The 23,344-nt window shown below is 38.4% G+C and overlaps 2 protein-coding genes across 7 annotated transcripts in view; both read left to right on the forward strand.

Annotated features, from left to right (window-relative positions):
* The first annotated feature begins 6,055 nt into the window (after positions 1–6,055).
* Positions 6,056–23,344, forward strand: part of LOC128619845 (junctional adhesion molecule-like) — a 34,341-nt gene continuing 17,052 nt past the window's right edge. The window contains exons 1-7 of one of the 3 annotated variants that reach the window (XM_053644333.1): positions 6,056–6,123; positions 7,195–7,497; positions 11,452–11,763; positions 11,873–12,025; positions 12,109–12,180; positions 12,377–12,444; positions 12,733–14,547. In XM_053644333.1, coding sequence (XP_053500308.1) covers positions 6,075–6,123; positions 7,195–7,497; positions 11,452–11,763; positions 11,873–12,025; positions 12,109–12,180; positions 12,377–12,444; positions 12,733–12,846 — 1,071 coding nt within the window. In that variant the 5' untranslated portion in view covers positions 6,056–6,074 and the 3' untranslated portion in view covers positions 12,847–14,547. Of the gene's footprint in view, positions 6,124–7,194; positions 7,498–11,451; positions 11,764–11,872; positions 12,026–12,108; positions 12,181–12,376; positions 12,445–12,732; positions 14,548–23,344 lie in introns of those variants that run through there. The other 2 variants (XM_053644324.1, XM_053644340.1) reach the window with 2 other exon arrangements.
* LOC128619980 (transcriptional protein SWT1-like) lies at positions 16,156–23,069 on the forward strand. Of its 4 annotated transcripts, none has more exons than XM_053644560.1 (8): positions 16,156–16,628; positions 18,496–18,588; positions 18,672–18,733; positions 19,001–19,057; positions 19,140–19,269; positions 20,328–20,426; positions 21,748–21,916; positions 22,022–23,069. In XM_053644560.1, exons 5-8 carry the CDS (start codon positions 19,140–19,142, stop codon positions 22,041–22,043), a joined length of 420 nt encoding a protein of 139 aa, XP_053500535.1. In that variant the 5' UTR covers positions 16,156–16,628; positions 18,496–18,588; positions 18,672–18,733; positions 19,001–19,057; the 3' UTR covers positions 22,044–23,069. The 4 variants fall into 4 exon arrangements, with proteins under 4 accessions (XP_053500535.1, XP_053500544.1, XP_053500526.1 ...); XM_053644551.1 differs by lacking the exon at positions 16,156–16,628 and adding an exon at positions 17,132–17,394 and having other exon boundaries at positions 18,500–18,588; XM_053644569.1 differs by lacking the exons at positions 19,140–19,269; positions 22,022–23,069 and adding an exon at positions 20,779–20,809 and having other exon boundaries at positions 21,748–21,882.

Below are 23,344 nucleotides of genomic sequence, written 5' to 3' on the forward strand. Positions count from 1 at the left end.
AACACAATTATTTGCAAAAGAATGTAAACAGAAAGAGTGAAATTGTGTTGGTGTAATATATATTTTGTTCATGCAGGAATGAAGAAATCATTTGAAAAGTGGATCCCTTTTTTTCAGTGCTTGATTGATGTTGTACTTGCATATGTGAGTCTATATGTGTAGTGAAAATACATACTTATACCACAGTGCTGTAGAATCCTCGATTCTGATTGGCTGACAGTTCTGAGGCGTGCAATTGTTTTTCAGTAAATGCACAGCTAAAGTAGTTCCAGTCAGGTCTTGACCGCATTACAGTTCCATATCACTTCGCCAAGTTCACTGAAGTAACGGAAAAGTTAGCCTACTGTCCACCACAGCACACACATTTAACAACAAACAAAATGACAGAAAATATCGATTCTCCACAAATAAGTAATAATTGATGACGAGCCGTTGAATTATTGTAAAAAATAATGTGCACCAGAGGTGGTAATGCGGCCACGAGGCGAAGAGGAGGATTGAGCCATTGACATGCAGTTATTGTGTGTGTGTGTGTGTGTGAGAGAGAGAGAGAGAGAGAGAATGTGTGATTGCAGTGAGACAGAAAAGCCGGTGACCAAGTATCAATATTTATTTATTCGTTATATTTTCTGCATTAATAATAAACAAACGAACAAACCCTGTGAACAAGTAGGCTTATCGATATTTATTTATTTGTACTATTTTTATATAATCATGTCTCTCTCACTCGCTCTCTCTCTCTAACTCTCTCGCTCTCTCTCTCCCTTTCCAATAATTTCATATCAATGGATCAATCCTCTGTCACTAGCTCTAAAATAATGGTTTGGAATTAGCAATGTAGGCTTGAGATGGGATGCGTAATAAATTAGTTCCACACACAAGAGCGTTTTAAGGACAAAAACCTGACAAATTTCAATATTATTCCTTACATATTTATCTGAGGTAAATGTCACATTCTCATAATCACAGACAGTTTCATGTAATGATGATGGAGTATACTGGAGCATTTCTGTTTCACTCCTGTAACACAGTGGTTCTCAACCCGGGGCGTGGAGAGATCGGAAGGGGGCGCAAATTGTTTTCAAGAAAATAAACACAGACAGGACATCATTTGGGTTCTCTGTGTATTTTATTGCTTTTCAAATAAAATGTCCATAAATGAAAAACCCCACTTTCCCTCTCCCTCTGCATTTTCTTTTTGCTTAGCCTGCCTTTTATCTTTTAGCTGTCGGTGCAGAGCAGTGTTGATAACTGGGCGACTTTTCAGACCCCATTTGTGACTTTTTTGCAAAAAAAATAAAATAAAATAATAAGCGCCTAACCACAAATCTAACAACTTTTTGGACAAACCTTAGCGACTTTCCAAATGTGTCCAGTTCTGTCCTGCAAGCACGAGGTGTTGCTTTCCCGCTGCACTCTCACCTCTCTCTGCGTCTGCTCTGTTCAGTGAGAGTCTGAGAGCCGGAGATTTAACAATGTCATGGATAACGAGACGCGCCCTTCGTCCCGATTTACATCATTCTTACGTGAATGTTTTTAGAATGCAAGATGAATGTAATGCAACATGTTTTCCATGTAACATAGTAAAAGTTATGAAAAGTCATTTAAAAAGTACAAAAACACAAAAGCAAAAGAATCTATCTATTACGGAGCCCCTAAAGGGGCATGGTGGTGGGGAAAAAATGGGATGGGAGGAGAAAAAAATTGCCACAAGCTACATGATAAGGGGGGGCTTTCGTTACAAAAGGTTAAGAACCTCTGATTTAGATCAATGTTTGTGAGGAGACGAAAGGGGAGGGAGGGAGGGAGGGAGGGAGCAGAGGAAAGGGGAGGGAGGGAATGAGGGAGGAGACGAAACAGGAGGGAGTGAGGGAGGGGGTGGAGGGGGAGCACAACAATACAATTCTGCTTAGGGCACCCATTTGGCCAGTAGTGGACCTGTTTCTGTCTTAACATTACACTTGTCACAAACGGATGGAAAAATTCTGGAAACAGACGTCTCAAACAGGTTTGATGAAGTTTTACATCCTGTATCAGGTAAAAGAAACTTTAAAATGATTTTTTTAAAAAATCATTTTAAAGTCTTAAATAATGTGCATCTGTGATGCCTACAAATGTATTGTCACAATTGTTGAGTTGTTTTGTGTATTGGCCTGTATAAAAGGAACAATTTGAATGTATTTTTGCAATGGATTTGAGTAGTATTTTTGAGGGTGCAATTGCTTGATTATGCCACAAGGGGGAGTGTTCATTTATGTGAGTGCTAGTAGGGCTGCGCGATGCCTCCGCTTCTCAGACAGAGAACAGCTTGCTGAGCAATCACAAGTAACATCTCCTGTGTCTGATTTTCCTCTACAAAACAGGACACAATATCTGTTCACAGGTTACTCATGCTTGAGGCCTGTAACATATCTTACAAATGATTAGTTAAGAAAGATGTTTAATTTTGACAGTAACAGCTGCATCTTTTGTGACGAGCATATAGAAACATCTGACCATCTATTCTCTGAGTGTAGTTTTGTTAAAACATTTCAGGAGGACATACCGTATCTAAACGCCTAGACACAAAACACATCAAATAAATAAGGCAAAATCATATTGTATTTGGTATGTTAATGGAAGACAAAAAAGTCGAACTACTTGTTAAGAATTTATTGCTTTTGGGAAAGTTTTGTGCACAAGTTGAAATATATGAAGTCCTGGTTTACATTTTCAAAAAAATAATTATTTATTTACTAAGAATCACTCAAAATAATAATAATAAAAACTGCAAAAAAAGTTAGATCCTTGTTTCATGAATGATTATTATTATTATTATTATTATTATTATTATTATTATTATTATTATTCGAGGAAGAAAAACGGTCGTCTCCTTCTTTCTTTGTACTTTAATGATTTTGCATACAAAATAACATCATCCCTGCCCCACTCTATTGCTGTGGTGCCTGGTTTGTGGACTTTACACTCTTTGTTGTAAGGATGATGTTTTTGCCATGAAGTCTGAAAATGTTTCATCTTCATTAATTTAAATAAATAAATATATATAATAAAATAAAATTGTGAATTCCTGACTGTATATGAACTCAACTGATAACAACCTGCTCGCAAAATAATAATAATAACAATAATAATAATAATAATTGCTCCGATCCTCAAAAAGCAGACCCCAAAATTCAGCTGATTTCAACTTTTCCCTCAAATCCGTACTGAGAGTCAGTGCTATGAATTATTCGTGTTCCCCCTTCATGTGAATGATATACCACTCCTAGCCACTCCTAGCCTTTTCAATAATACCATATCCTCAGCATACAAACACACAGGACGTGAGTGTTTAGCTTTATAGAAGGCCAGGAGAAAAACGTTACACAGTGCCATCCATTGCTCTTCATTCACCTTGTTTTGTCATCTAGCAAGTGGGCGGCTGGATATTTCATCTTGACTAGTCTGAATATTATTAATAGCTTGTACTACACTTGTATGCTCCTTATTCTTTTCATGCTTGTTAAACGCTGGATGACTGAAATTCTTTGTCCCTGCATAGAAGGCACTAGTTTTGTCTGCTAGATGGGGATGTGAACTGCATATCTTACACCACATTTGACTGCCCTCTGACTCGGTCCCTCGGGCTTCCTAGGGGTCATCTAACAAATTTAACTTGAGCTGATAAAGTATAGAAACAGCCATTAGGATCAAGATTAATGCGAGGAGAAAACTGTACAAAATCAAAACACGTCGTAATGCATTTAATAAGTTTACTGTGAACACCTTTTCCTCTTTGTTCCTCTGTTAACTCTTCCCAACCAGGTACAGACAGATAAAGCCCCTCAACATTTACGCATTCCTTTGTCTCCTTGAATAACATTTGCTCGTATTCCTATGACTTCCTGAAAATCATATATGGTGTTGTTCCTGTCTTACATTGATATGCTTCCTGTTTAATGCAAATATGCCCTTCCACCTAGCCAATCAATAGTTACCCCATTGTCTCTGTTGTGTGTGAACATGATATATATGCTGCCTTTCTTTGAATAAATGAGAGCTCTTGCCATTTGAATTTCCTGTATCTGTGTGTCATTTGGCAAACTCTCCCAAGCGTTTTTGTGGGATGTGTGTAGCGGGGCGAGGGCGCGGTCTTTTTGTGGATTTTCTCTCTCTTTTCCTAAAATCACAACCCTCTCTTCACAAATCCTAACAGTTTTCTGGGGGCTCGTTCCGGGATATCAATTAACAATTCCTAACAGCATTCATATGTTTATTTAGGTCAAATTTCATCGAAAGAAAAGGCTACATGCAAGCATTAAGAAAATGACACCTAAGACAGATAGCAACGATGATACTATGAAGTAAGATAAAAACACCACATGAGCAAATACTAACCCCATTTCCATAACAGTTGGGATTTTTTTCTAAAATGCAATAAAAACTAAAATCTGTGATTTGTCAAGTCTCTTGAAACTTTAATTAACTGACAAAAGTACAAAGAAAAGATAATCAATGTTTTCACTGACCAACTTAATTGCATTTTGTAAATATAAACAAATTTAGAATTTGATGCTTTCAACACACTCAAAAAAAAAGTTTGGACAAAGGCATGTTTACCACTGTGTTACATCACCCTTCCTTTTAATTACACTTTTTAATCGTTTGGGAACTGAGGATATTAACTGTTGCAGTTTTGCAAGTGGAATTTTTGCCGATTCTTGCTTGATACAAGACTTCAGCTGCTCAACAGTCCTTAGTCGCCATTGTCTGATTCTCCTCTTCATGATGCACCATAGGAGACAGATCTGGACTGCTGGCAGGCCGGTCAAGCACACGCACTCCGTGTCTACGAAGCCATGCTGTTGTAGCACATGCAGAATGAGGCCTGGCATTGTCCTGATAAAGTAACCATGGACTTCCTGGGAAAAGACGTTGCCTTGATGGCAGCATGTGTCTCTCTAAAACCCCTCATATATACGCCTCAGCGTCAATGGTACCTTCACACATATGCAAGTCACCCATGCCATGGGCACTGATGCACCCCATACATTGCACCTTTCACTTATAACAGTCTGGTTGGTCTTTTTCATCTTTGTCAGAGAACTCGACATCCGTTTTTCCCGAAAACAAGCTGAAACATGGATTCATCTGACCACAGCACACCTTTCCACTGCCTTTCAGTCCATCTAAGATGAGCTCAGGCCCAGAGAACTCGGCGGCGTTTCTGCATAGAGTTGATGTATGGCTTCCTCCTTGTGTAAAAGAGTTTCAGGTTGCATTTCTGGATGCAGCAGCTGACTGCGTTAAGTGAAAACGGTTTTCCGAAGTACTCCCGAACCCATGTGGTTATATTTATCACAGTAGCATGATGATCTTTCAGGCAAAGCCACCTGAGGGCTCGAAGATCATGAACATTCAACAGTGGTTTCGGCCTTCCCCTTTAAGCAATGAGATTTCCCCATTTTCTCTGAATCGTTTCACAATATTATGGACTGTAGATGGTGAAAGATCTAAATACTTTGCAATCTTGTGTTGAGCACGGTTCTTTTTGAACTGACTGACAATTCTCGCACGAAGCTTGGCACAAAATGGTGAGTCACGACCCATCCTTGATAGCAAAGACTGAGCTTTTGGTGGATGCTCCTTTTTTGACCCCGACCTGATGCTCCAAAATGGTTTTATTTGAATATTTTTTTGAGTGTGTTGAAGGCATCAAATTCTAAATTTGTTTATATTTACAAAATACAAATAAGTTGGTCAGTGAAAACATTGATTATCTTTTCTTTGTACTTTTGTCAGTTAATTAAAGTTTCAAGAGACTTGACAAATCACAGATTTTTAATGCGTTTTAGAAAAAATCCCAACTTTTATGGAAATGGGGTTAATGTATGAATAAATATTAATACTGCATATAACAAGTAAATTGAGTCATGGAAAGAGTGATGAAATCACTCTTCAAAAAGAAAAAATGAGACAGCGGTAGTTGTGGTTTCCTGACAATCACACTATATAACAGAGAGACACTCAGGCAGTGTGAGTGTGTGTGTGTGTTGTCACTTTGAGGGACTGGTGTGTGTGCAGAAGAATCAGTAATGATGAAGTGCTTGTATCTTTTGTCTGTTGTGTTTCACGTCGCTGCAGGTGAGTGAAGTTATTTTCTATTTTCTGTTACAGAAAGGAGAGAGAATATTAGCCAGTTCTTAGTTCAGCTGCTTTGTGTTTAGTTCATGTGGTTTCTGTCCAGACTGGGTTTACAGTAGGCCGTAGTTCAGCCCTGTTCCTGAACAACCAAATTGTCCAAAGACAGCAGTAATCTTTATACACAAGGTAAACATACACGTCATGCCTTGTGTTATAATCTCCTTATTTAGACCTGTTCAGCTTTGATCATGTGGATTTTTTCTTCCTGATTAACTTCAGTCTAAAATGTACTGATGAAGAGAGGTGGGTGAATGAATAAGGAGGAATCTACAGTGAGATTATTTTACATCCCTATAATGCTTACAGTGTATGTTTTTACACATTTACTGAATTACATCTCTCACAATCTCTGTCTTAGTGAATGTATCTATAATAACTCATATAAAGTGTAATAGAAAAGTTCTTTTCCTGTAACTTGTACGTCACTTCTTCATTCTGGTCTTAGCTATAAATAGATGCGTGTGAATTTCACACCTTTTTCTGCTGTCCCTCTGTCAGTGACCATCTTCACTTCCTGCATTACGCCTTATTTACTGTTATTTTTAAACACTAGCTAAATGCATTTGTCAGTACTGTGTTCACATTTAAAAAAAAAAAAGTTTTAAAGAAGTGAACATAGTATTGAGAAATGTGTATAAATAATTGCGTTGGCTCTTTTTAAGTATTAAACCTTGGTTAAACAGGACTTGTTTAACAATACCCGAATAAATTGTTAACTTGTTGAAGGTTTAAACAAGAAAACAGTTGTCACAGCGTTTGAAACCTTTTTTATGATCTCCATCATGCCTTAGCCGGCCAAGCTAACAGCAACGAATTTACCTCAGTCTGTTAACCCCGCCCACTTTACATTACTAATTGAGTTCACTCTCCTGATCTGCGTTTTGCCGTGTAGTAGGTTCAAGATTTTGGAATTAAATGTACTGAAGTATTTTTCTTAAAATTTCATTGTGAAATGTTGTACTTCATATTGTATTCAGTAGATTGTGAGTTTTTGTATGTTTGTTTCTGTAGGCTGTTCTCTCTCTGCTGATATTCCGACAGAAATCACAGGACACAAAGGTGGTTCAGTGCTGTTCCCCTGCTCCTGCTCTGACCTGCACACCAAACCTCAGAAATTCACCTGGGAGAGCTTCATAACAGGACGTGCGACAGAAGTGTTAAATGATGAACACTACCGTGGCAGACTTCAGCTGTTTAATCACATTTCTCCTGCTAATCTGTCTCTGCTCATATCTGACCTGAGAGAAGAGGATCAGGGATCCTACAGGTGCAGGACTGAGAAGGAACACAGAGACATCAGGCTTTATGTTAAAGGTAAAGTATTTAAATGCACAATAAAAGTTGATATTCAGTGAAAACAGACTTGATCAGTGTTCAAATGAATTATAGTTAAATATGTAACAAAAAAGTTTACTCCATTTACCAGGGTTTAGGATTTTACTCTAGAAGTCATTTTGTCAAAATCAAGTTATAAATAGCAATAAATACCGAATATGGGTATCAGACTGACCTGAACTTTGGAATGCTATCAGATTGGATTTGAGTCTAATCTATGATTTATTTTGGTAACACTGTAGTGTTCATAAATATAGACTAATTATATCGTTATTGATTAATGATTACATCATTTATTAACACTTGGAAGGGTTTCATTAGCATTATATCCACTAATGTGGTTGGCAAAGTTATTCTGTATCCAGCTCTGCTGTTCTCTCATGCCAGGGAAGTAGTCCTGTATCTGTGACTTCAAAGCCTGCAGGTGCGTTGCCATAGCAACTGCTGTCAGTATCGTCCAAAACAGTCTTTAAATCCGTGGGCATTCTCTTAGCAGCCAATGCCTCTCTGTGAATGCAGCAATGTATGTGAGTGAGCAGTGGGGCCGAGTCTCTGACCTGCTTCACCAGTCCACTGTGTTGCTCCATCATAGCGCGAGAACCATCAGTGCTGAGTCCAACACACTTTGTCCTGCTGATTGTTGTATCCAGTCTTTTGGGTGGCGCCCTGTTCCTTTCAGGGTAGCGCCTCGGTGTCTGGGGAGTAACATGAGGGTTCTTTTCGAGGGAGACTGTTTCTGTTGCAGGTGTCATACATTTGTTAGTGTCACGATCAGAATCAGGTGATAAGTCTGGTGGACACACTCTGTCTGTTTCATTGAATGCAGACTGTTCAGGGTTGTTCTTTGGCTGAGCATCCAGTATTTGATCGTCTCCACGTATGCTCTCCAATTTCCACTTCGTACACCAGTGGTCCAGCTCTTGTGTCTATCCGCCCAGGTGTCCACTTGTTCTCTCGATAATCACACGCTAAAACTTGCTGTCCAACATCAAAACTCCTTGCTGCTTTACTTGTCAACTTGCTGAACTGTTTATTCTGCACTTCTCACCATAAGTTAGGATTTAGAAGGTCAAAGCGAGATCTCAGTTGTCTGTTCATGAACAGCAGTGCCGTCGTCTGGTTTATTGTTGCATGCACATTAAACTACATGAAGTTTTCAAAACTCTTTTTCTGTGTGTGTGTGAGAGTGTGTGTGCGCGTGTATATTTTACATATGCACGGATTTTCTTATCTATCTCTGCAGGCTCACTTCGCTCGGGTCCTCTCGACACCAAGTTTTTTCAACTATTGTAAAAGAGGGTTTTCTTTTTAATTTCTATATTTTCTATTTTAGTCTAATATAATTTTCCAACAGTTTCAGGAGAAGATACTCCTCAAAACAGAAAGTCTTTTCTGAGGTGGTAGATTTCATTGGTATGACCTCCGGCCACTTTGAATGAGCATCCACAGCAATTAGAAACATGGAGGTCATGTATGGCCCAGCAAAGTCAATATGCACCCTTTGCCATGGTGCAGACAGTCAGTCCCATAGATGTAGGGGTGCCTGAGGAGGTACATTTTGAATGTTATGACATCCTGAACAGGATTTTGTGAGATCCTCGATCCGTCTATCTATTCCCTGCCACCACACGTAGCTACGAGCGAGGCTTTTCATCTTGACTGTACCCAGATGACCCTCATGTAGGTTCTCTAACATTCTAGTACGAAGCTTAGCGGGAACTGTAACATAAGAGCCACACGTCAGAGTTCCTTGGCGTACAGACAGTTGCTCACATCTCACTGAAAACTCTGGGATCATAACATTTCCATGAGCTGGCCAACCATGTGGCTGACATCACCAGAATTTCCTTTCTGGGGTTGAAGATGGACACAGGGGGCTGGTGGTCTGTCACTAAGATGAACTTTTGGCCATAAAGGTTGTGATGGAACTTGTTTATGCCCCATACTAGACTAAGGGCCTCTCGATCGATCTGCGCATAATTGCGTTCTGCACTCGTCAGAGATCTTGAAGCGAACGCAATCAGATGCTCAGATCATAATGTGTGACAAAACGGCACCAATTCCATATGGAGACGCCTCACATGCCAGTCTATCTGTAACAGTGCATTAAGTGGGTGCAGTACTGTAGCAAGATTTGGGAGAAATTTGTGATAATAGTTTACAAGGCCCATATATGATCTAAATTGTGACACGTTTTCTGGTCTAGGTGCCTGCAGCACAGCTTCAGCTTTCTCCTGTGATTTGTGTAAGCCATGTCTGTCAATGACATGTCCACAATATGAGATTTCACTCTTGAAAAACTCACACTCCTCTCTCTTTGCCCGTAGACCATACATGTTTAGCCTGGTAAGTACTTTGCTGAGGTTTTGGAGATGTTCTTCATCATTCTTGCCTGTCACAATTATGTCGTCAAGATAACACTGTGTTCCCGGTATATCTTGAAGAACCTGATCCATTGCTCTTTGCCAAATGGCTGGAGCCGATGCCACACCAAACACAAGACGATTGTACTGGTACAGTCCCTTATGAGTGTTGATGGTTAGAAAGTTCCTGCTTGACTCCTCAACGTCCATTTGGAGATATGCCTGTGATAAGTCAACCTTTGAAAACTTCTCCCCTCCTGCCAGAGATGAGAAAATATCTTCAGTTCGTGGTAGGGGGTACTGCACAGTGTGCAGTACAGGGTTAATACTCACTTTGAAGTCCCCGCATATGCGAACACCTCCACCTATCTTGATTATCGGCACGATGGGTGTAGCCCAATCACTCCAGTCAACCTTGGGGAGAATGGCAGATGCCTCCAAGCTTTGAAGTTCAGCATCTACTTTAGGACGTAGTGCATAGGGCACTGGACGTGCTTTATGAAATCTCGCCGTCGCTGTTTCATTTAATTAAATTTTCGCCTTCATGCCTTTAAGTTTACCAATGCCCTTTCCAAACACTTTTGCATTAGCATTCAGGAGCTGTGACAATCTTTGGTCAGAGCTACAATTTGTGCTGTTAAGGCCTGTTGATATGTTGAGGGCTTTGATGGTATGCCAGTCAAGCTGGATTTTTCTCAACCACCCCCGTCCAAAAAGAGTGGGCCCTCCACTTTTCAACACATAAAGCTCCAGCTGCTGTGTTTTGCCACCATATGTGACATCTACCTTCAGTTTGCCTTTAGGAGACACCTTTTCGCCTGTGCACGTCTTTAACATGACTGAGGTCTTTTCTAACGGTAGCTTTAAAAACAGTCTGTTGTAGACAGCTTCAGAAATCACAGACAAAGCTGAGCCTGTATCCAGCTCCATTTTCAGTTTTACACCAGAAACATTTGTTGTTATCCATATTATTTTCCTGTCTATTTCAGTCATACTATGCAGTTCTAGGCATGACAGATCATCTTCGTCAGAGCCTGTGTTCTCTGATTTGTTTTCACATTCAGACACTTTGTGCACTTGTTTAGTTTTGTATTTGAAACCTTTGTATTTGAAAGGTTTTCCTTGTTGGCTGTGCTTTTTGTCTGTTTTGCACACTCTTTCTACGTGGCCTTGTCTGTGACACTTTCTACAGACTTTTTCCTTGAACCAACAATCATTTGCATCATGAGAGGATTTACCACATCTATAACATTTCTGCCTTTTTGCACCATTTAGGGACATTTTGTGCATTTCACTTTCTACAGTCTTCTTTTGTAGCCCCGATGCATCCGTGGCTGCTGTTTCCATTGAAATGGCAATATTTTAATTATTTTGATTTAATTTGATTGATTTAGCCTAAGCCCCAGTATCAGAGTCCTGATATTGGATTCATATAGAGAATTTAAACAGGTGATTGTCTCATCCTTTAAAAATCTCTTCTGGTTTGCAGCCGAAAATGTTGTGATTTACAAGCAGGGAATATTAATAATTGCAGTACTTCTATTATTGACTGTAAATGTTATGTTTACAGGCTGTGAGCTGGTGAAGAAGACAGGGATAGAGAACATGACTGTGTTCACAGGAGAGTCTGTAGTTCTGCCCTGCGTCTGCACTGACCTACAGGACAAACCAAAGTCTGTAAAATGGCAGTTTAATAGAATCAATCACTTTCAGGAAATTTACCCTGAACAGACTGGACGTCACAGAAACAGAGTCAAACTGGTCAGTAACAACGCTCCAGGAAACCTCTCTCTACTCATATCAGACCTGACTGAAGAGGACCAGGGACTCTACAGATGTTCTGTACAGGCTGATAGCAGAGATGTCAGATTATCTGTTAAAGGTACATGTTTTCATTAATGACTGTGAGCAGGCTTTACTCCAGTGTCATGTGCCATATTACTAACAGTGATAAAAACAGTCATTAGTTTTAATAAATTTTGTCTTTTCAGTAGGAAGAAGAGAAACTTCAACACACTCGAGGAAAACAGACACATCACCTCCATCAGAACCGCCTCAGAGTAAAACAACAAACTCTCCACCTGCATCATCCTCAACAACACTGGAACAAGATAAACCGCAAACACACAGCACCCTCCCTCTAGGTGCCAAAACTTTTCATCAGCAAAGAAAAAACACATTAGTATTATTACATTTATTAACATTTTTGTTGTGTTTTATTACACAGTTTTTGGCATTATGGGAGTTTTACTGCTGGTGATATCCGGTGTAGTGGCATTTATTTGTTGGAGACGCAAAGGTACAACACACACACACACACACACACACACACACACACACATATACACACACACACACACAAAAAAAACAAATTCTGAGATTGATGAACTGAAACCTGTAGAAGCAGCAGCACTTCTGTAAGTGTCTCTGGATAAGGAAAATGAAATTGTGTAGTTTCCACTAGAGGTGTGATTTCTGAGGTCTTTTCTCTTTAGGAGGAAGATGTGGAGAGAACGTGATCACTGAAGGACGTCCGGACTGTAAGAGAAAGCAGAAGGATCAGGTTAGTGTACATGTGGTTAGAGTCATCTTTAAAGTCTTTGAGTCCTACTGTATTCTTAATTTAATCTCCAGTCAATTCTGCATGACTTCTACAATAACAGTTCTAGCAGATTTAGTTGTATTTGTGATACACTGCATGTAACACACATGAACCACACATGCTTTCACTGAACAGTGAATTATAGGAAAATATCTTCTATTAGAGTTTTGTGTTCTCTTTACCGAATTTTACTTGCCTCCTGGAGTCCACAGTAAAAGCCACATAATTTGTTTATCTGTCTTTCCACAGACTGAACCTGATGTTACTTACTCTACTGTAACCCACATGAACACAGCCGCAGCAGCACGGGTCCAGATCAACGCTGGAGACAACACTGAATATGCCAGCATTCTAACAAACTAATCCACAGTAAATATCTAGAATAATACTGAATACATACAGTATATTAAAGACACACCATGGTAAGCACAGGATTCACAGTATTGGCTTTGTTTAATTTACTGTGGCTTTTTTTTATTTGACCATTAATACCAGATTTATTCATATTTGTGTGCTGATGGATAATCCTGCAAATTATATTTTTAATGTTTGTGTCATTTATTATCATTTATTATTTTGTATAATTTGTTTTTCTTATTTACATTTATGACATTTAGCAGACGCCCTCATCCAGAGCGACTTACATTTATCTCATTTATACAACTACAAGGGCCTCGCCCAAGAGCCCAACAATGGTAGCTTGGCAGTGCTGGGGCTTGAGCTCCTGACCTTCTGATCAGCAACCCAGAGACTTTAACCACTGAGACACCACTTATATGTTCTAGAAATCTTTTGTCATCACCCTGTTTTGCATAAGACGACTGCTGTAGAAGTTCTTGTTTGTGACTGTCGTGGGAAAGTCTGTCTGGACTGAATGTGTGTTTCTAAACTACTTGTCTGGAAATTGTTGTGAAAACGGTCCTTATAGCATGTTAAAGGGTGCATGATAGTGTGCTTGTTGAGTGTGGAGTATCACACGGTATTCTCTGTGCATGGTACAACTTTGTTTAACTTTGAGAAAGAGGAAGTAGCCATTTTCCCATCAGTCCCCACTGCCCTGGTCACAGTCTTACGGTACCTCTGACATGCTGAGTGTCTCACAGTGGCTCTGAAGTACCATGAGAACGCTAGTTATGAACGCAACTGTGGTTTTATAAACTGCTAATACTTGTCAGAGGCGTGTGTATGACCTTGCAACAAAGTCATAAAGTGACGTGATTGTAATTTAGCATCCTGCATAATCTCATAAAGAGAGGCCTTAAAGGACTCTAGCACATGTGAGGAGGGGAATTGCTGTTACACCTGCTGTCAGTCCTTAATAATGTCTGCCACTTGTCAGAGTGGCAGTGAACCAGCCTCATGCTGATGAATTGTGCAGCTTGTTCCACTGTGAGACCAAGTGCTGAAAATAGGCATTTTATGCTGACCTGAACCAATCCTGTGGTTGCACGGCATAGATTACATCTGACACCCTTAGCAGTCAGTGTTTTTTATTTTTATGAATAAAATGTTTTTTGATATTTATTTTTTTATTTTATATTTTAATTTTTCTTATTCTAAGTCTTCCAGGCATCTCACCAGGTCTAAACATTTTTTTTATGTTTTCTTTACATTAAGTTTCTCGCTCTTCTTGGTTTTGCTTGTGCACACACTTCTTAAATAATATAATATTCTCATAATTTGAAAATATATTCGAAATTTTACTTGAAACATTTGTAATATTCCTGTAGCTTGTTTGTAGCTTATACATTTTCATACTATTTGCAGTGATAAAAATAAATATAAAATGACAGTGGAGCATGATATTTGAAAGTTTTATTGTAGCACAATCACATCCCTAATATTTTCACATAAACACATTTGAAGCACAGAATTTGATCAGAATCATAACGGATTAAAATTATGAAAACAGCCTCGAATTTCTGGCTGCAATAATTACAACAAACCACCAGATGTCGCTGCGGTCTGAATTTTCAATTTTCCAAAGCTTCAGCTCAATCAGGAAGAAACCTCAAGAAGCTTTTTTAGCATTGTTATTTATTTAAACATGGGGAAAACAATTTTATTTAAATGTAACTTCTTTAAAAAATTGTAACTCATAAGCCATTATTTAAAACTCATTTGTTAGAAGAGGAGGACTTTATGAAAGAAATTTTCTGCATGCTGTAAATAAAGGATCAAACTTTCTCTTATACCAATCTAGCCTGGATAACGTTCATATCAGAAAAGCCCGGAGAGAAAACTATGTTTTGATTCAATCCAACTTTTTATCCCTCAGACAGATTTACAATTTAGAGATAAATGTGAAGCAGATTTTACCATTAAAGAATTAAACCAATCAATTAACTGCCTTTGATCAATTGATAAATCTCTTGGACTTGAAATACAATCTGCCAACTTTTACAGATATTTCTGGAGCTCCTTATGAGAACTTCACTGTTCACACTTTTTAAGCCAGGAAAAAAAAGAAACTTATTGGAAAATAATCACCCTATAACTCTGTTAAACACAGACTATAAAATGTAGACTCATATCTATGCTTCTCGTCTAAAGAAAAAGGTCTGACACCGGTAATCAGTGAGACACAATCTGGCTTTATGAGACAAAGATCAATACATAATAATATCCGTTTAGTACAAGATCTTCCTGATGATAGTGGTGAGTTTGTAGACGATGGGTTTGTTCTGTTTCTTGACTTTCATAACGCTCCTGATACAACAGAGCATCAGTTTATGGTTACAGCACGTATGCTAGATTATTGAAACTATATTATAATACAAATGGTTGCATTTCTTTATTACAAGGATCCTCACGTCTTTTGAAATCAGTAGAGGTATTAAACAATGCTGCCCAGTATAGTTAAAGCCATTCCACAAGTACTTTTAATAATGGTGAAAAATTCTACAACTGTCTTAACATTACACTTGTCATATATGGATGTGAAATTCTGGAAACAGACGCCTCAAACAGGTCATTAAAGAAGTATGTTTGGTGAAGTTTTGCATCCTGTATCAAGTAAAAGAAACTAAATTTTGGATTTATTTCCTGAAATTGAATGTAGGAAGTGTCAGACAGACTACACTGGCTTTCCTGTTCCCGCAAATGTTTTTGAAAAATCATTTTAAAGTCTTGAATAATGTGTATCTTACAAATGATTAGTTAAGAAAGATGTTTAATTTTGACAATAACAGCTGCATCTTTTGTGACGAGCATATAGAAACATCTGACCATCTATTCTCTGAGTGTAGTTTTGTTAAAACTTTTCGGGAGGACATACCGTATCTAAACGTCTAGACACAAAACATATCAAATAAATAAGACAAAATCATATTGTGTTTGGTATGTTAATGGAAGACAAAAAAGCTGAACTACTTGTTAAGAATTTATTGCTTTTGGGAAAGTTTTGGTACACAACTTGAAATATATGAAGTCCTGGTTTACATCTTTCAAAAAAGAATTCTTTATTAACTTAGAATCACTCAAAATAATGAAAAAGAAAAACTGCAAAAAAAAAGTTACATCCTTGATCATGAATTATTATTATTATTATTATTATTATTATTATTATTATTATTATTATTATTATTATTTAGAAGACCCCTATGGTTAAGGGAAGGAAAAAAGGTCTTCTTCCTCTTCTTTCTTGGTGCTATGGTGCCTGGTTCATGGACTTTACACTCTTTGTTGTGAGGATGTTTTGCAATGTTGTTTGAAAATACTTAATCTTCATTAATTAAAATAATAAATAAATAAATAAATAAATAAATAAATAAATATAATAAAATAAATTAAAATAGTGAATTCCTGTTTGTGTAGAGTAGTGCAGGGATGACGTCATTTTGTAAAGCCGAAACCGGAAACGAGTTGGCATTTTAGTACTTCCGGTTCCATCGTCCCGAAGTCTGAGTTTTTTTAAATGGGATTTTTGTTAAAAGCCTGAAATAAGGTCTGCGGTGAACACAAGTTCAAAATATTTTCACGTTTTATTCTACCACATAAAATACACCAGTAATACCCTACTCATGATTTTTAAGCTTTTACGTGTATTTGGAACAGGCGGTTGCTAAATGGGACTACAGACGTTGTCGGGGACATTAAACGTCATCACGCCGAACAGGAAAAACTTTGCAGATAAACTGGTTCAGGTTTGTTGTGCACAATTCCAAAAAAATATGTGGATGAAGATTCATCCACAGAGTAAATCTGTATTATGGAAAATGTTTTTAAATCAAGTTTGGAAAAGTTGTCGGAAGCTTGGTGATGGTGACGTTAAAGTCGAGCGACCGTGGTGTAGTTCGTTTATAGCATACGGTTAGCTTTTTATTTCTGGAGATTGTATTTAGGCTTCAAACTTCGTAAAAGTTGTGTTCATTTGTGAAAATTATCTTGATGGACAAAACTTGTTCGTATTGTTCACTTTTGTTGATCACAGAGCTTATTTTTTTTGGCGATAATCCAAAAGCCTATGGGAAAATTCTGTTAGGTTTTTGTCGAGGGAACCAATGTGATGCTGATTCCGGTACAAAAACGTCATCCCTGCGCCACTCTGTGAACTCAACCGATAACAACCTGCTCGCTAAATAAATAAATAAATAAAAAATGCATCCAATCACAATCCTGTGTGTTTCACCATCCAGAGTAAAACTAGCCAATCTAAATCCTCTATGCTTCACACGTGACATCAGAGTTAGCCAATCACAATCTTGAATACGAGAGCGGTTATTTACATCTCTACCCATATTCCGATGAATCCCGCCTCCAGCGCTGTGATTGGTTAACACCGACCCATTTCTGCGCTCCGATTGGCTGTTCGGGTTACATCCTAATCCTGAATACGAGTGGAATAAAAATAACAACACGTCTGAATTTGAAGCAGCGAGATACTCGGTCCAGTCTGTCAAACTCCGGCAAGTGACATTTTCTCTCAGTTTAATATCCCAGTGACACAACAAGAGCTTAAAGTTTAAAGGTTTGGTGAAATTATGAGCTCTGTTTGAAGAATTAATGTTAGTTAGACATAATGGCAAAAAAAAAAAAAAAAAAATGAAGGCACCAAGTTAGCAACACAGTTAAAATGAGTTAGTAAGGAGTAAAAGGTTAGTAAGGAAGCAAACTAGTGACCTTAGTATTAGTCTAAACTATCTTTCATTCATTCTTAACCCAGATCAAACCTTATAATGATAGAAAGCTGATAAACATGTAGTCCATTCAGGTTTATTCATTCATCCAGAGGACGTTATGCCAATACAGAAAAAAAAACAGCCTAGCAAACTTATAATATTACTTTATAACCTCTATTATTTACCTAACATCTTATTGCTATCAAAAGCTTCCTACTGAAGCTACACATTTTATTTTTTAGGTACATATAATCACTTTTGTACGTATACAATCCTGAATCTTTATACTGTTTTACTGTACACAGTTTGTCAGCCACCTTCTTCTTGTCCATCAGTAGAAAGGAACCACCGGTGATCAGAGATGACGGACCGCTCACAGCACAGCCGTCACACTCTGTACACTTACTTACCACTTTACTATTTATTATACCTACCTTGTTTGTACACCTGCGTGTACAGTTGTGTTGCTGTGGGGTATGTATGGTGTGTATGGGGTAGCACTGCCTTCAGGGTCACTGGTTCAATCCTGAGCACAGGTTACTGTCTGAGTGGAGTGACGCAAGTTCTGCTGAGATCTTTACGCTTGCCCTTTTTTCCTGCTTCTAACACATCAACTTCGAGAACCGACTGTTCACTTGCTGCCTAATAAATATATCCCACCCCTTGACAGGTGCCATTGTAACGACATAATCAATGTTATTCACTTCACCTGTCACTGGTTTTAATGTTATGGCTGATCGGTGTGTATATATATATATATTGCATAATATATCTACAAGTATACTATAGTATGGTACGATTGTATTATACTTTATACTTCTACAGCTAGTAAGGAAACATCTGAGATTCAGTCATGTCCCGGTCGAATTCACATCATTGTATATCCTCACAGGCAGCAGCGATGCCCAGAAAAAAGACCAGAACAAAGAAGCATAAGAAAGAACGAAAGAAACACAGATCATCATCGTCCTCCAGCGAGGATCAGGTAAGGGTGGGGAGATTCTTAAAGCATTACATGTTTGAAATTGTTCATTCCTGCCTGTTCTTCATTATTATATGTTGTTTTAGGGGACAGAGGACAGAGAGAGACACAGAAGCAGTCGCAGGGACAAAAACAAGCATGTGAGCAGGTGAGGTTAGGTATTTATCTTCATCTCAGCCTCAGAATCTCCTAGCTGATGATGGTGTACTATGCTGAAGTTTTGTATGTAGTATACCGGACACTTTAATAAGAACACCTGTACACCTACTCATGCATACAATTATCCAGTCAGCCAGGATTAAGTTTGGGATTCCATGATTAAAAACAAAAACTCGCTCTTAAAGAAAAAAACAGTTATGTATATCACATTTTGTCAGTAATGAAGTTCATTAAGACTTCGGACTTTCTTTTTCAGACTTCTTGTTACGACGCTTCTACTGAGTGCACAGAAACCAGTGATAATGATTATGAGGTAAGTTTAATGGAATTGTCCATCCCTTATAATGAAGACTGTGTGTGTATTTGGGCGTCACGTTGTTCTGTTATGACTGTAGATGCAGGTAGTTGAGGAGCTGCATCTGGCTCGCTCCAACAGACAACTGCACGTGAAGGTGGAGAAGAGTTACGGAGAGCTGACCAGCATGGACGTAGACCCGGCAGACGAGAGTGCCACCATTGCACTCAGTAATGTCACCACTGGGTAAAAGGGCGTGCATGAAAACGTACAATCGGGTCGAGTTTGAAAATGAAACGCAATGCGTCGCAAGTACAGTTGTGCCCAAAAGTTTACACACCCCTTGTTGAATCTGCAAAATCTTAATACTTTCAACAAAATAAGATGGATCGTAAAAATCCCATGTTATTTTTTATTTAGTACAGTCTTTAATAAGCGTTTTCACATAACAGATGTTTACATATAGATAATAGCTGAATTTATAAAAATTACCCCGTTCAAAAGTTTACACACGCTTGATTATTAATACTGTGTGTTGTTACCTGGATGATCAGCGACTGTGTTTATGTTTTGTGATAGTTGTTCACGAGTCCCTTGTTTGTCCTGAGCAGTTAAACTGCGCACTGTTCTTCAGAAAAATCCTCCAGGTCCGGCACATTCTTTAGTTTTCCAGCATCTTCTGCATGTTTGAGCCCTTTACAACAGCGACTATATGATTTAATATCCATCTTTACACACTGAGGACGACTGAGGGACTCGTACACGACTATTACAGAAGGTGCAAAAGTTCACTGATTCTCAAGAAGGCAACACGATACATTAAGAACCAGGGGGTGTAAACTATTGAACAGGATGATCGGTGTAAATTGTTATTTTTTTGTCTTCTGAGAAACATGTAAATATCTTATTTAGCTTCTGAAGGGCAGTACTAAATGAAAAAATAAGATCTTCAAACAAAATAATAATAATTTACACAGATCATCCTGTTCAAAAGTTTACACCCCCCTGGCTCTTAATGTATCGTTTTGCCTTCTTGAGCATCAGTGAATGCTTTCACCTGATATAATAATGAGTACGTGAGTAAAAATGTGTGTGTATGAGTATGTTTGAGCATACCGAACTCTACTGGACTCTGTTGTACTCACATGCACAAACTATTAGACCAAATCAAGATGTGTCCATGTAGGCTAGCGCTTTGCTGTTTCATACGTGTGTGTGTGTGTGTGTGTGTGTGTGTGTGTGTGTGTGTGTGTGTGTGTGTGTGTGTGTGTGTGTGTGACATCTCAAGGTCAGAAACAGCAGCAGGACCCCCTCATTGTGCTCGACACCAATGTTCTCCTCAGCCACCTGGACTTTGTGAAGAGGATTAGATCCCATGGACTTGGAGGTAGGAAGACAGTGGTCACATGCTCAAGTATGAGAGCGACTGATATTGATTTTTTTTTAATAACCGATCCCGATTATTTGCATGTTTACATGCCCGATAACCTATATCCAGAACCGATATTTATTTACTGTTTTACTTCTTTTTTTGACACAAAGATAACACCACCACTGAGCTGAACAAACCGTTTTATTTATAACAATTTTGTCAATTTCACTTCCTCCTTGCATACAAAATAAAACAACTCTTATTTATACACGAATAAATAAAATGGTGTATAAGTGTGCAAAGAATAAAGTGCACTGTTACTAAAGTGTCCTTTTTTTTCCTTTTTTTTTCTTTTTTTAAATAAAAGCTTCGATGAGATGAACAGATTACATGATTCTGTGAGTTCGTCTCTATTTCCTAAACTACATAGCAAGCGTTTATGTAACACATCTCGTTTGTGCATTAATGGCTGTTATGTTAAATAAAGTTCATCAGTTAATTAAAGCAAGTATACTTTACCTGTGCATGTCGTTGTTGAATCGTCTCCCCTCAGATTTAGTGCTGCAATCACGGTCCTGCTCGCAATCTCAAAACGGCCACAAGATGGCGCCATTTATTAATTCTAAATATTATTCTAAAAAGATCTGAAATTGGGATTACAGATTGTACGACAGATCTTGTTTTTCTCAGGCATCGTAGTCCGCACACTTGTTGGACGAGTAACCAATAAAACTCACCATTATGAGGAAAATTCACTTTGCTTTTAAGCACGTGTATCAGAACTCTTTCAGTAGATGGAGTTGAACTGGAATGAAATGAAGCTCTTGCCCTGTATCTGTGTGATTTGATGCACTCTGCTGATGCCACGTGATTGGCTGATTGCATCACTGCATGAATGAGCATAAATATTCCTAATAAAGTGGTCAGTGAGTATGTCTGCGTTAGTACGTGCGTGGGTGGGTGGGTGGGTGGTGTCAACATCCTCTATAAAGAAAAGTGAAAGGTGATATACTTGGAGTTACTTCTCATATCTGCAAATGTAATATTTGACAAATACAAAAAAAATCTAGTTATATATTTATTAATTAGAATACTTGGTTCAGGGTGGGTTTTTTTATTTGGTGAGCCTTTCAATGCAGAAAACTGTTTTAGTGTTTAGTGTATTTTTATTTTGCATTTTGGACAGTTTTTCCATCGCTCTAGAACTACAACACTACTACTATTGATATAAAGAGAAAAAATATGTAAACTTGGTCATTCAGATTTAAACAGTATTTGATTTTTAACAGCAAGGAGATCGGGTTTAACTGGTTAAGTAACTCTTTCTGTGCTGCAGCTCTGGGGTTCCCGACGCTGCTGGTTCCCTGGGTGGTTCTACAAGAGCTGGACTCGTTAAAAAGCAGGAAACTGTCAAAGGCCAGCTGTGGACTACATCTACACGTCCCTGAAGAACCAGGAGCCGCGTCTCTGGAGCCAGTCCATGCAGCAAGTGTCTCACGCTGCCTGTGAGCTGCTGATTTTGTGTGTTTTGTGGGTTTTTCATTTGTTCTTTGTATGAATGCATGCAGCAGCTCACCAGGTGATGGCGCTGTTGGTTAACATTGTTTCAGGCAGGCTGAACGTGGAGGATAATGACGATCTGGTGCTGCAGTGCTGTCTCCACTACAAGACATTGTAACTTTAGCTGATAAAGTATAGAAACATTAATGTGAGGAGAAACTGTACACATTGAAAACACTTGGAGTAATTTATAATGCATTCATTTGTTTATTTAGGTCAAATTTCATCTAAAGAAAAGGCTGCATGCAATGCATTTTATAGCAACGATAAGAACCTGTGCAGTAAAGCTCTGCTGAGCGGAGTCAAGGCCCTGATTAATGGGCGTTCCCTAAAGTGGTTCTCATCCTATTTATATAGGAGAACCTTTGCTGTGGAATTAGTGAGCTCTATTTCCTGCTCTCAGCCTATCTCATCTGGGGTTCCTCGAGGTTCTTGTCTTGGCCCTGTGCTGTTTTCTCTATATATGCTCCCTTTGGGATTAAACTCTCAAACACAGTGTAGCATATCATTGTTATGTAGACCATACCCAGGTGTATCTGCCTCTGAAATGTAATGATAACTCCAAACTGTCATGTATCAGGAAACTCTGGACTCCAGTTCCCATCAGCCACTGCACTACATGTCATGACTGCGCTACATGACCACCTGCACCTGATTCATGTTTCTGTTAATGAGCACTCGTGTGTATATATAGCCACTGTCTGCACTGTTTCTCTGTCTTTCGTTGTATTAGACTTCTGTGTTCCATGCCATAGTGGTTTGCCTAGTTGTCTTGGTGTCTTTGTTTTGTTGTGTGTTTGTTTAATAAACGTTCTTATCTGCGATTGCTTCTGAACCCATCCTTGATTCGTGACACAAAATTGCATCTCTGCTTGATTATTTGGATGAAATAAAGGTGTGGATGGCATCCAGTTTTTTGCAGCTTAATGAGTCAAAATCTGAAATGGTGTTTTTTGGTCCATCAAAGTTAGCCAGACAGCTTTCTCTAAATCTGGGCCTTTTAGCCACCAATTTTAGGAATGTTAGGTGAGGAACCCTGGTGTGATTTTTGATTCTGAGCTGAAATGTGAAAAACAAATAAATTTTCCAAGAATCTTTTCTCATAGTATGAATTTCTTCCTTGGTTCCTCTGATTTTCTGTACACACTTGTCTTTCCCCTGATTGGTTCTCATATGTAAGTTCTGTGTTTTCCCTCCTTAGTAGCATTTGTTTTACTGTGTAGTTATTATCTGATGTATTCTGCATGCTAGATTCTTGTTTTGTGCCCTTTCTAATTTTCTGGTTTTTGTTTGTTTGTTGTGGGGGTTTTTTTGGTTTGTTTTTTGTTTGTTTTTTTATCTTGTGAGCAAACCTAATGAGCCCAATGAACCTA

The sequence above is a fragment of the Ictalurus furcatus genome, chromosome 2 (assembly GCF_023375685.1).
Source record: "Ictalurus furcatus strain D&B chromosome 2, Billie_1.0, whole genome shotgun sequence".
Lineage (NCBI taxonomy): Eukaryota > Metazoa > Chordata > Actinopteri > Siluriformes > Ictaluridae > Ictalurus > Ictalurus furcatus.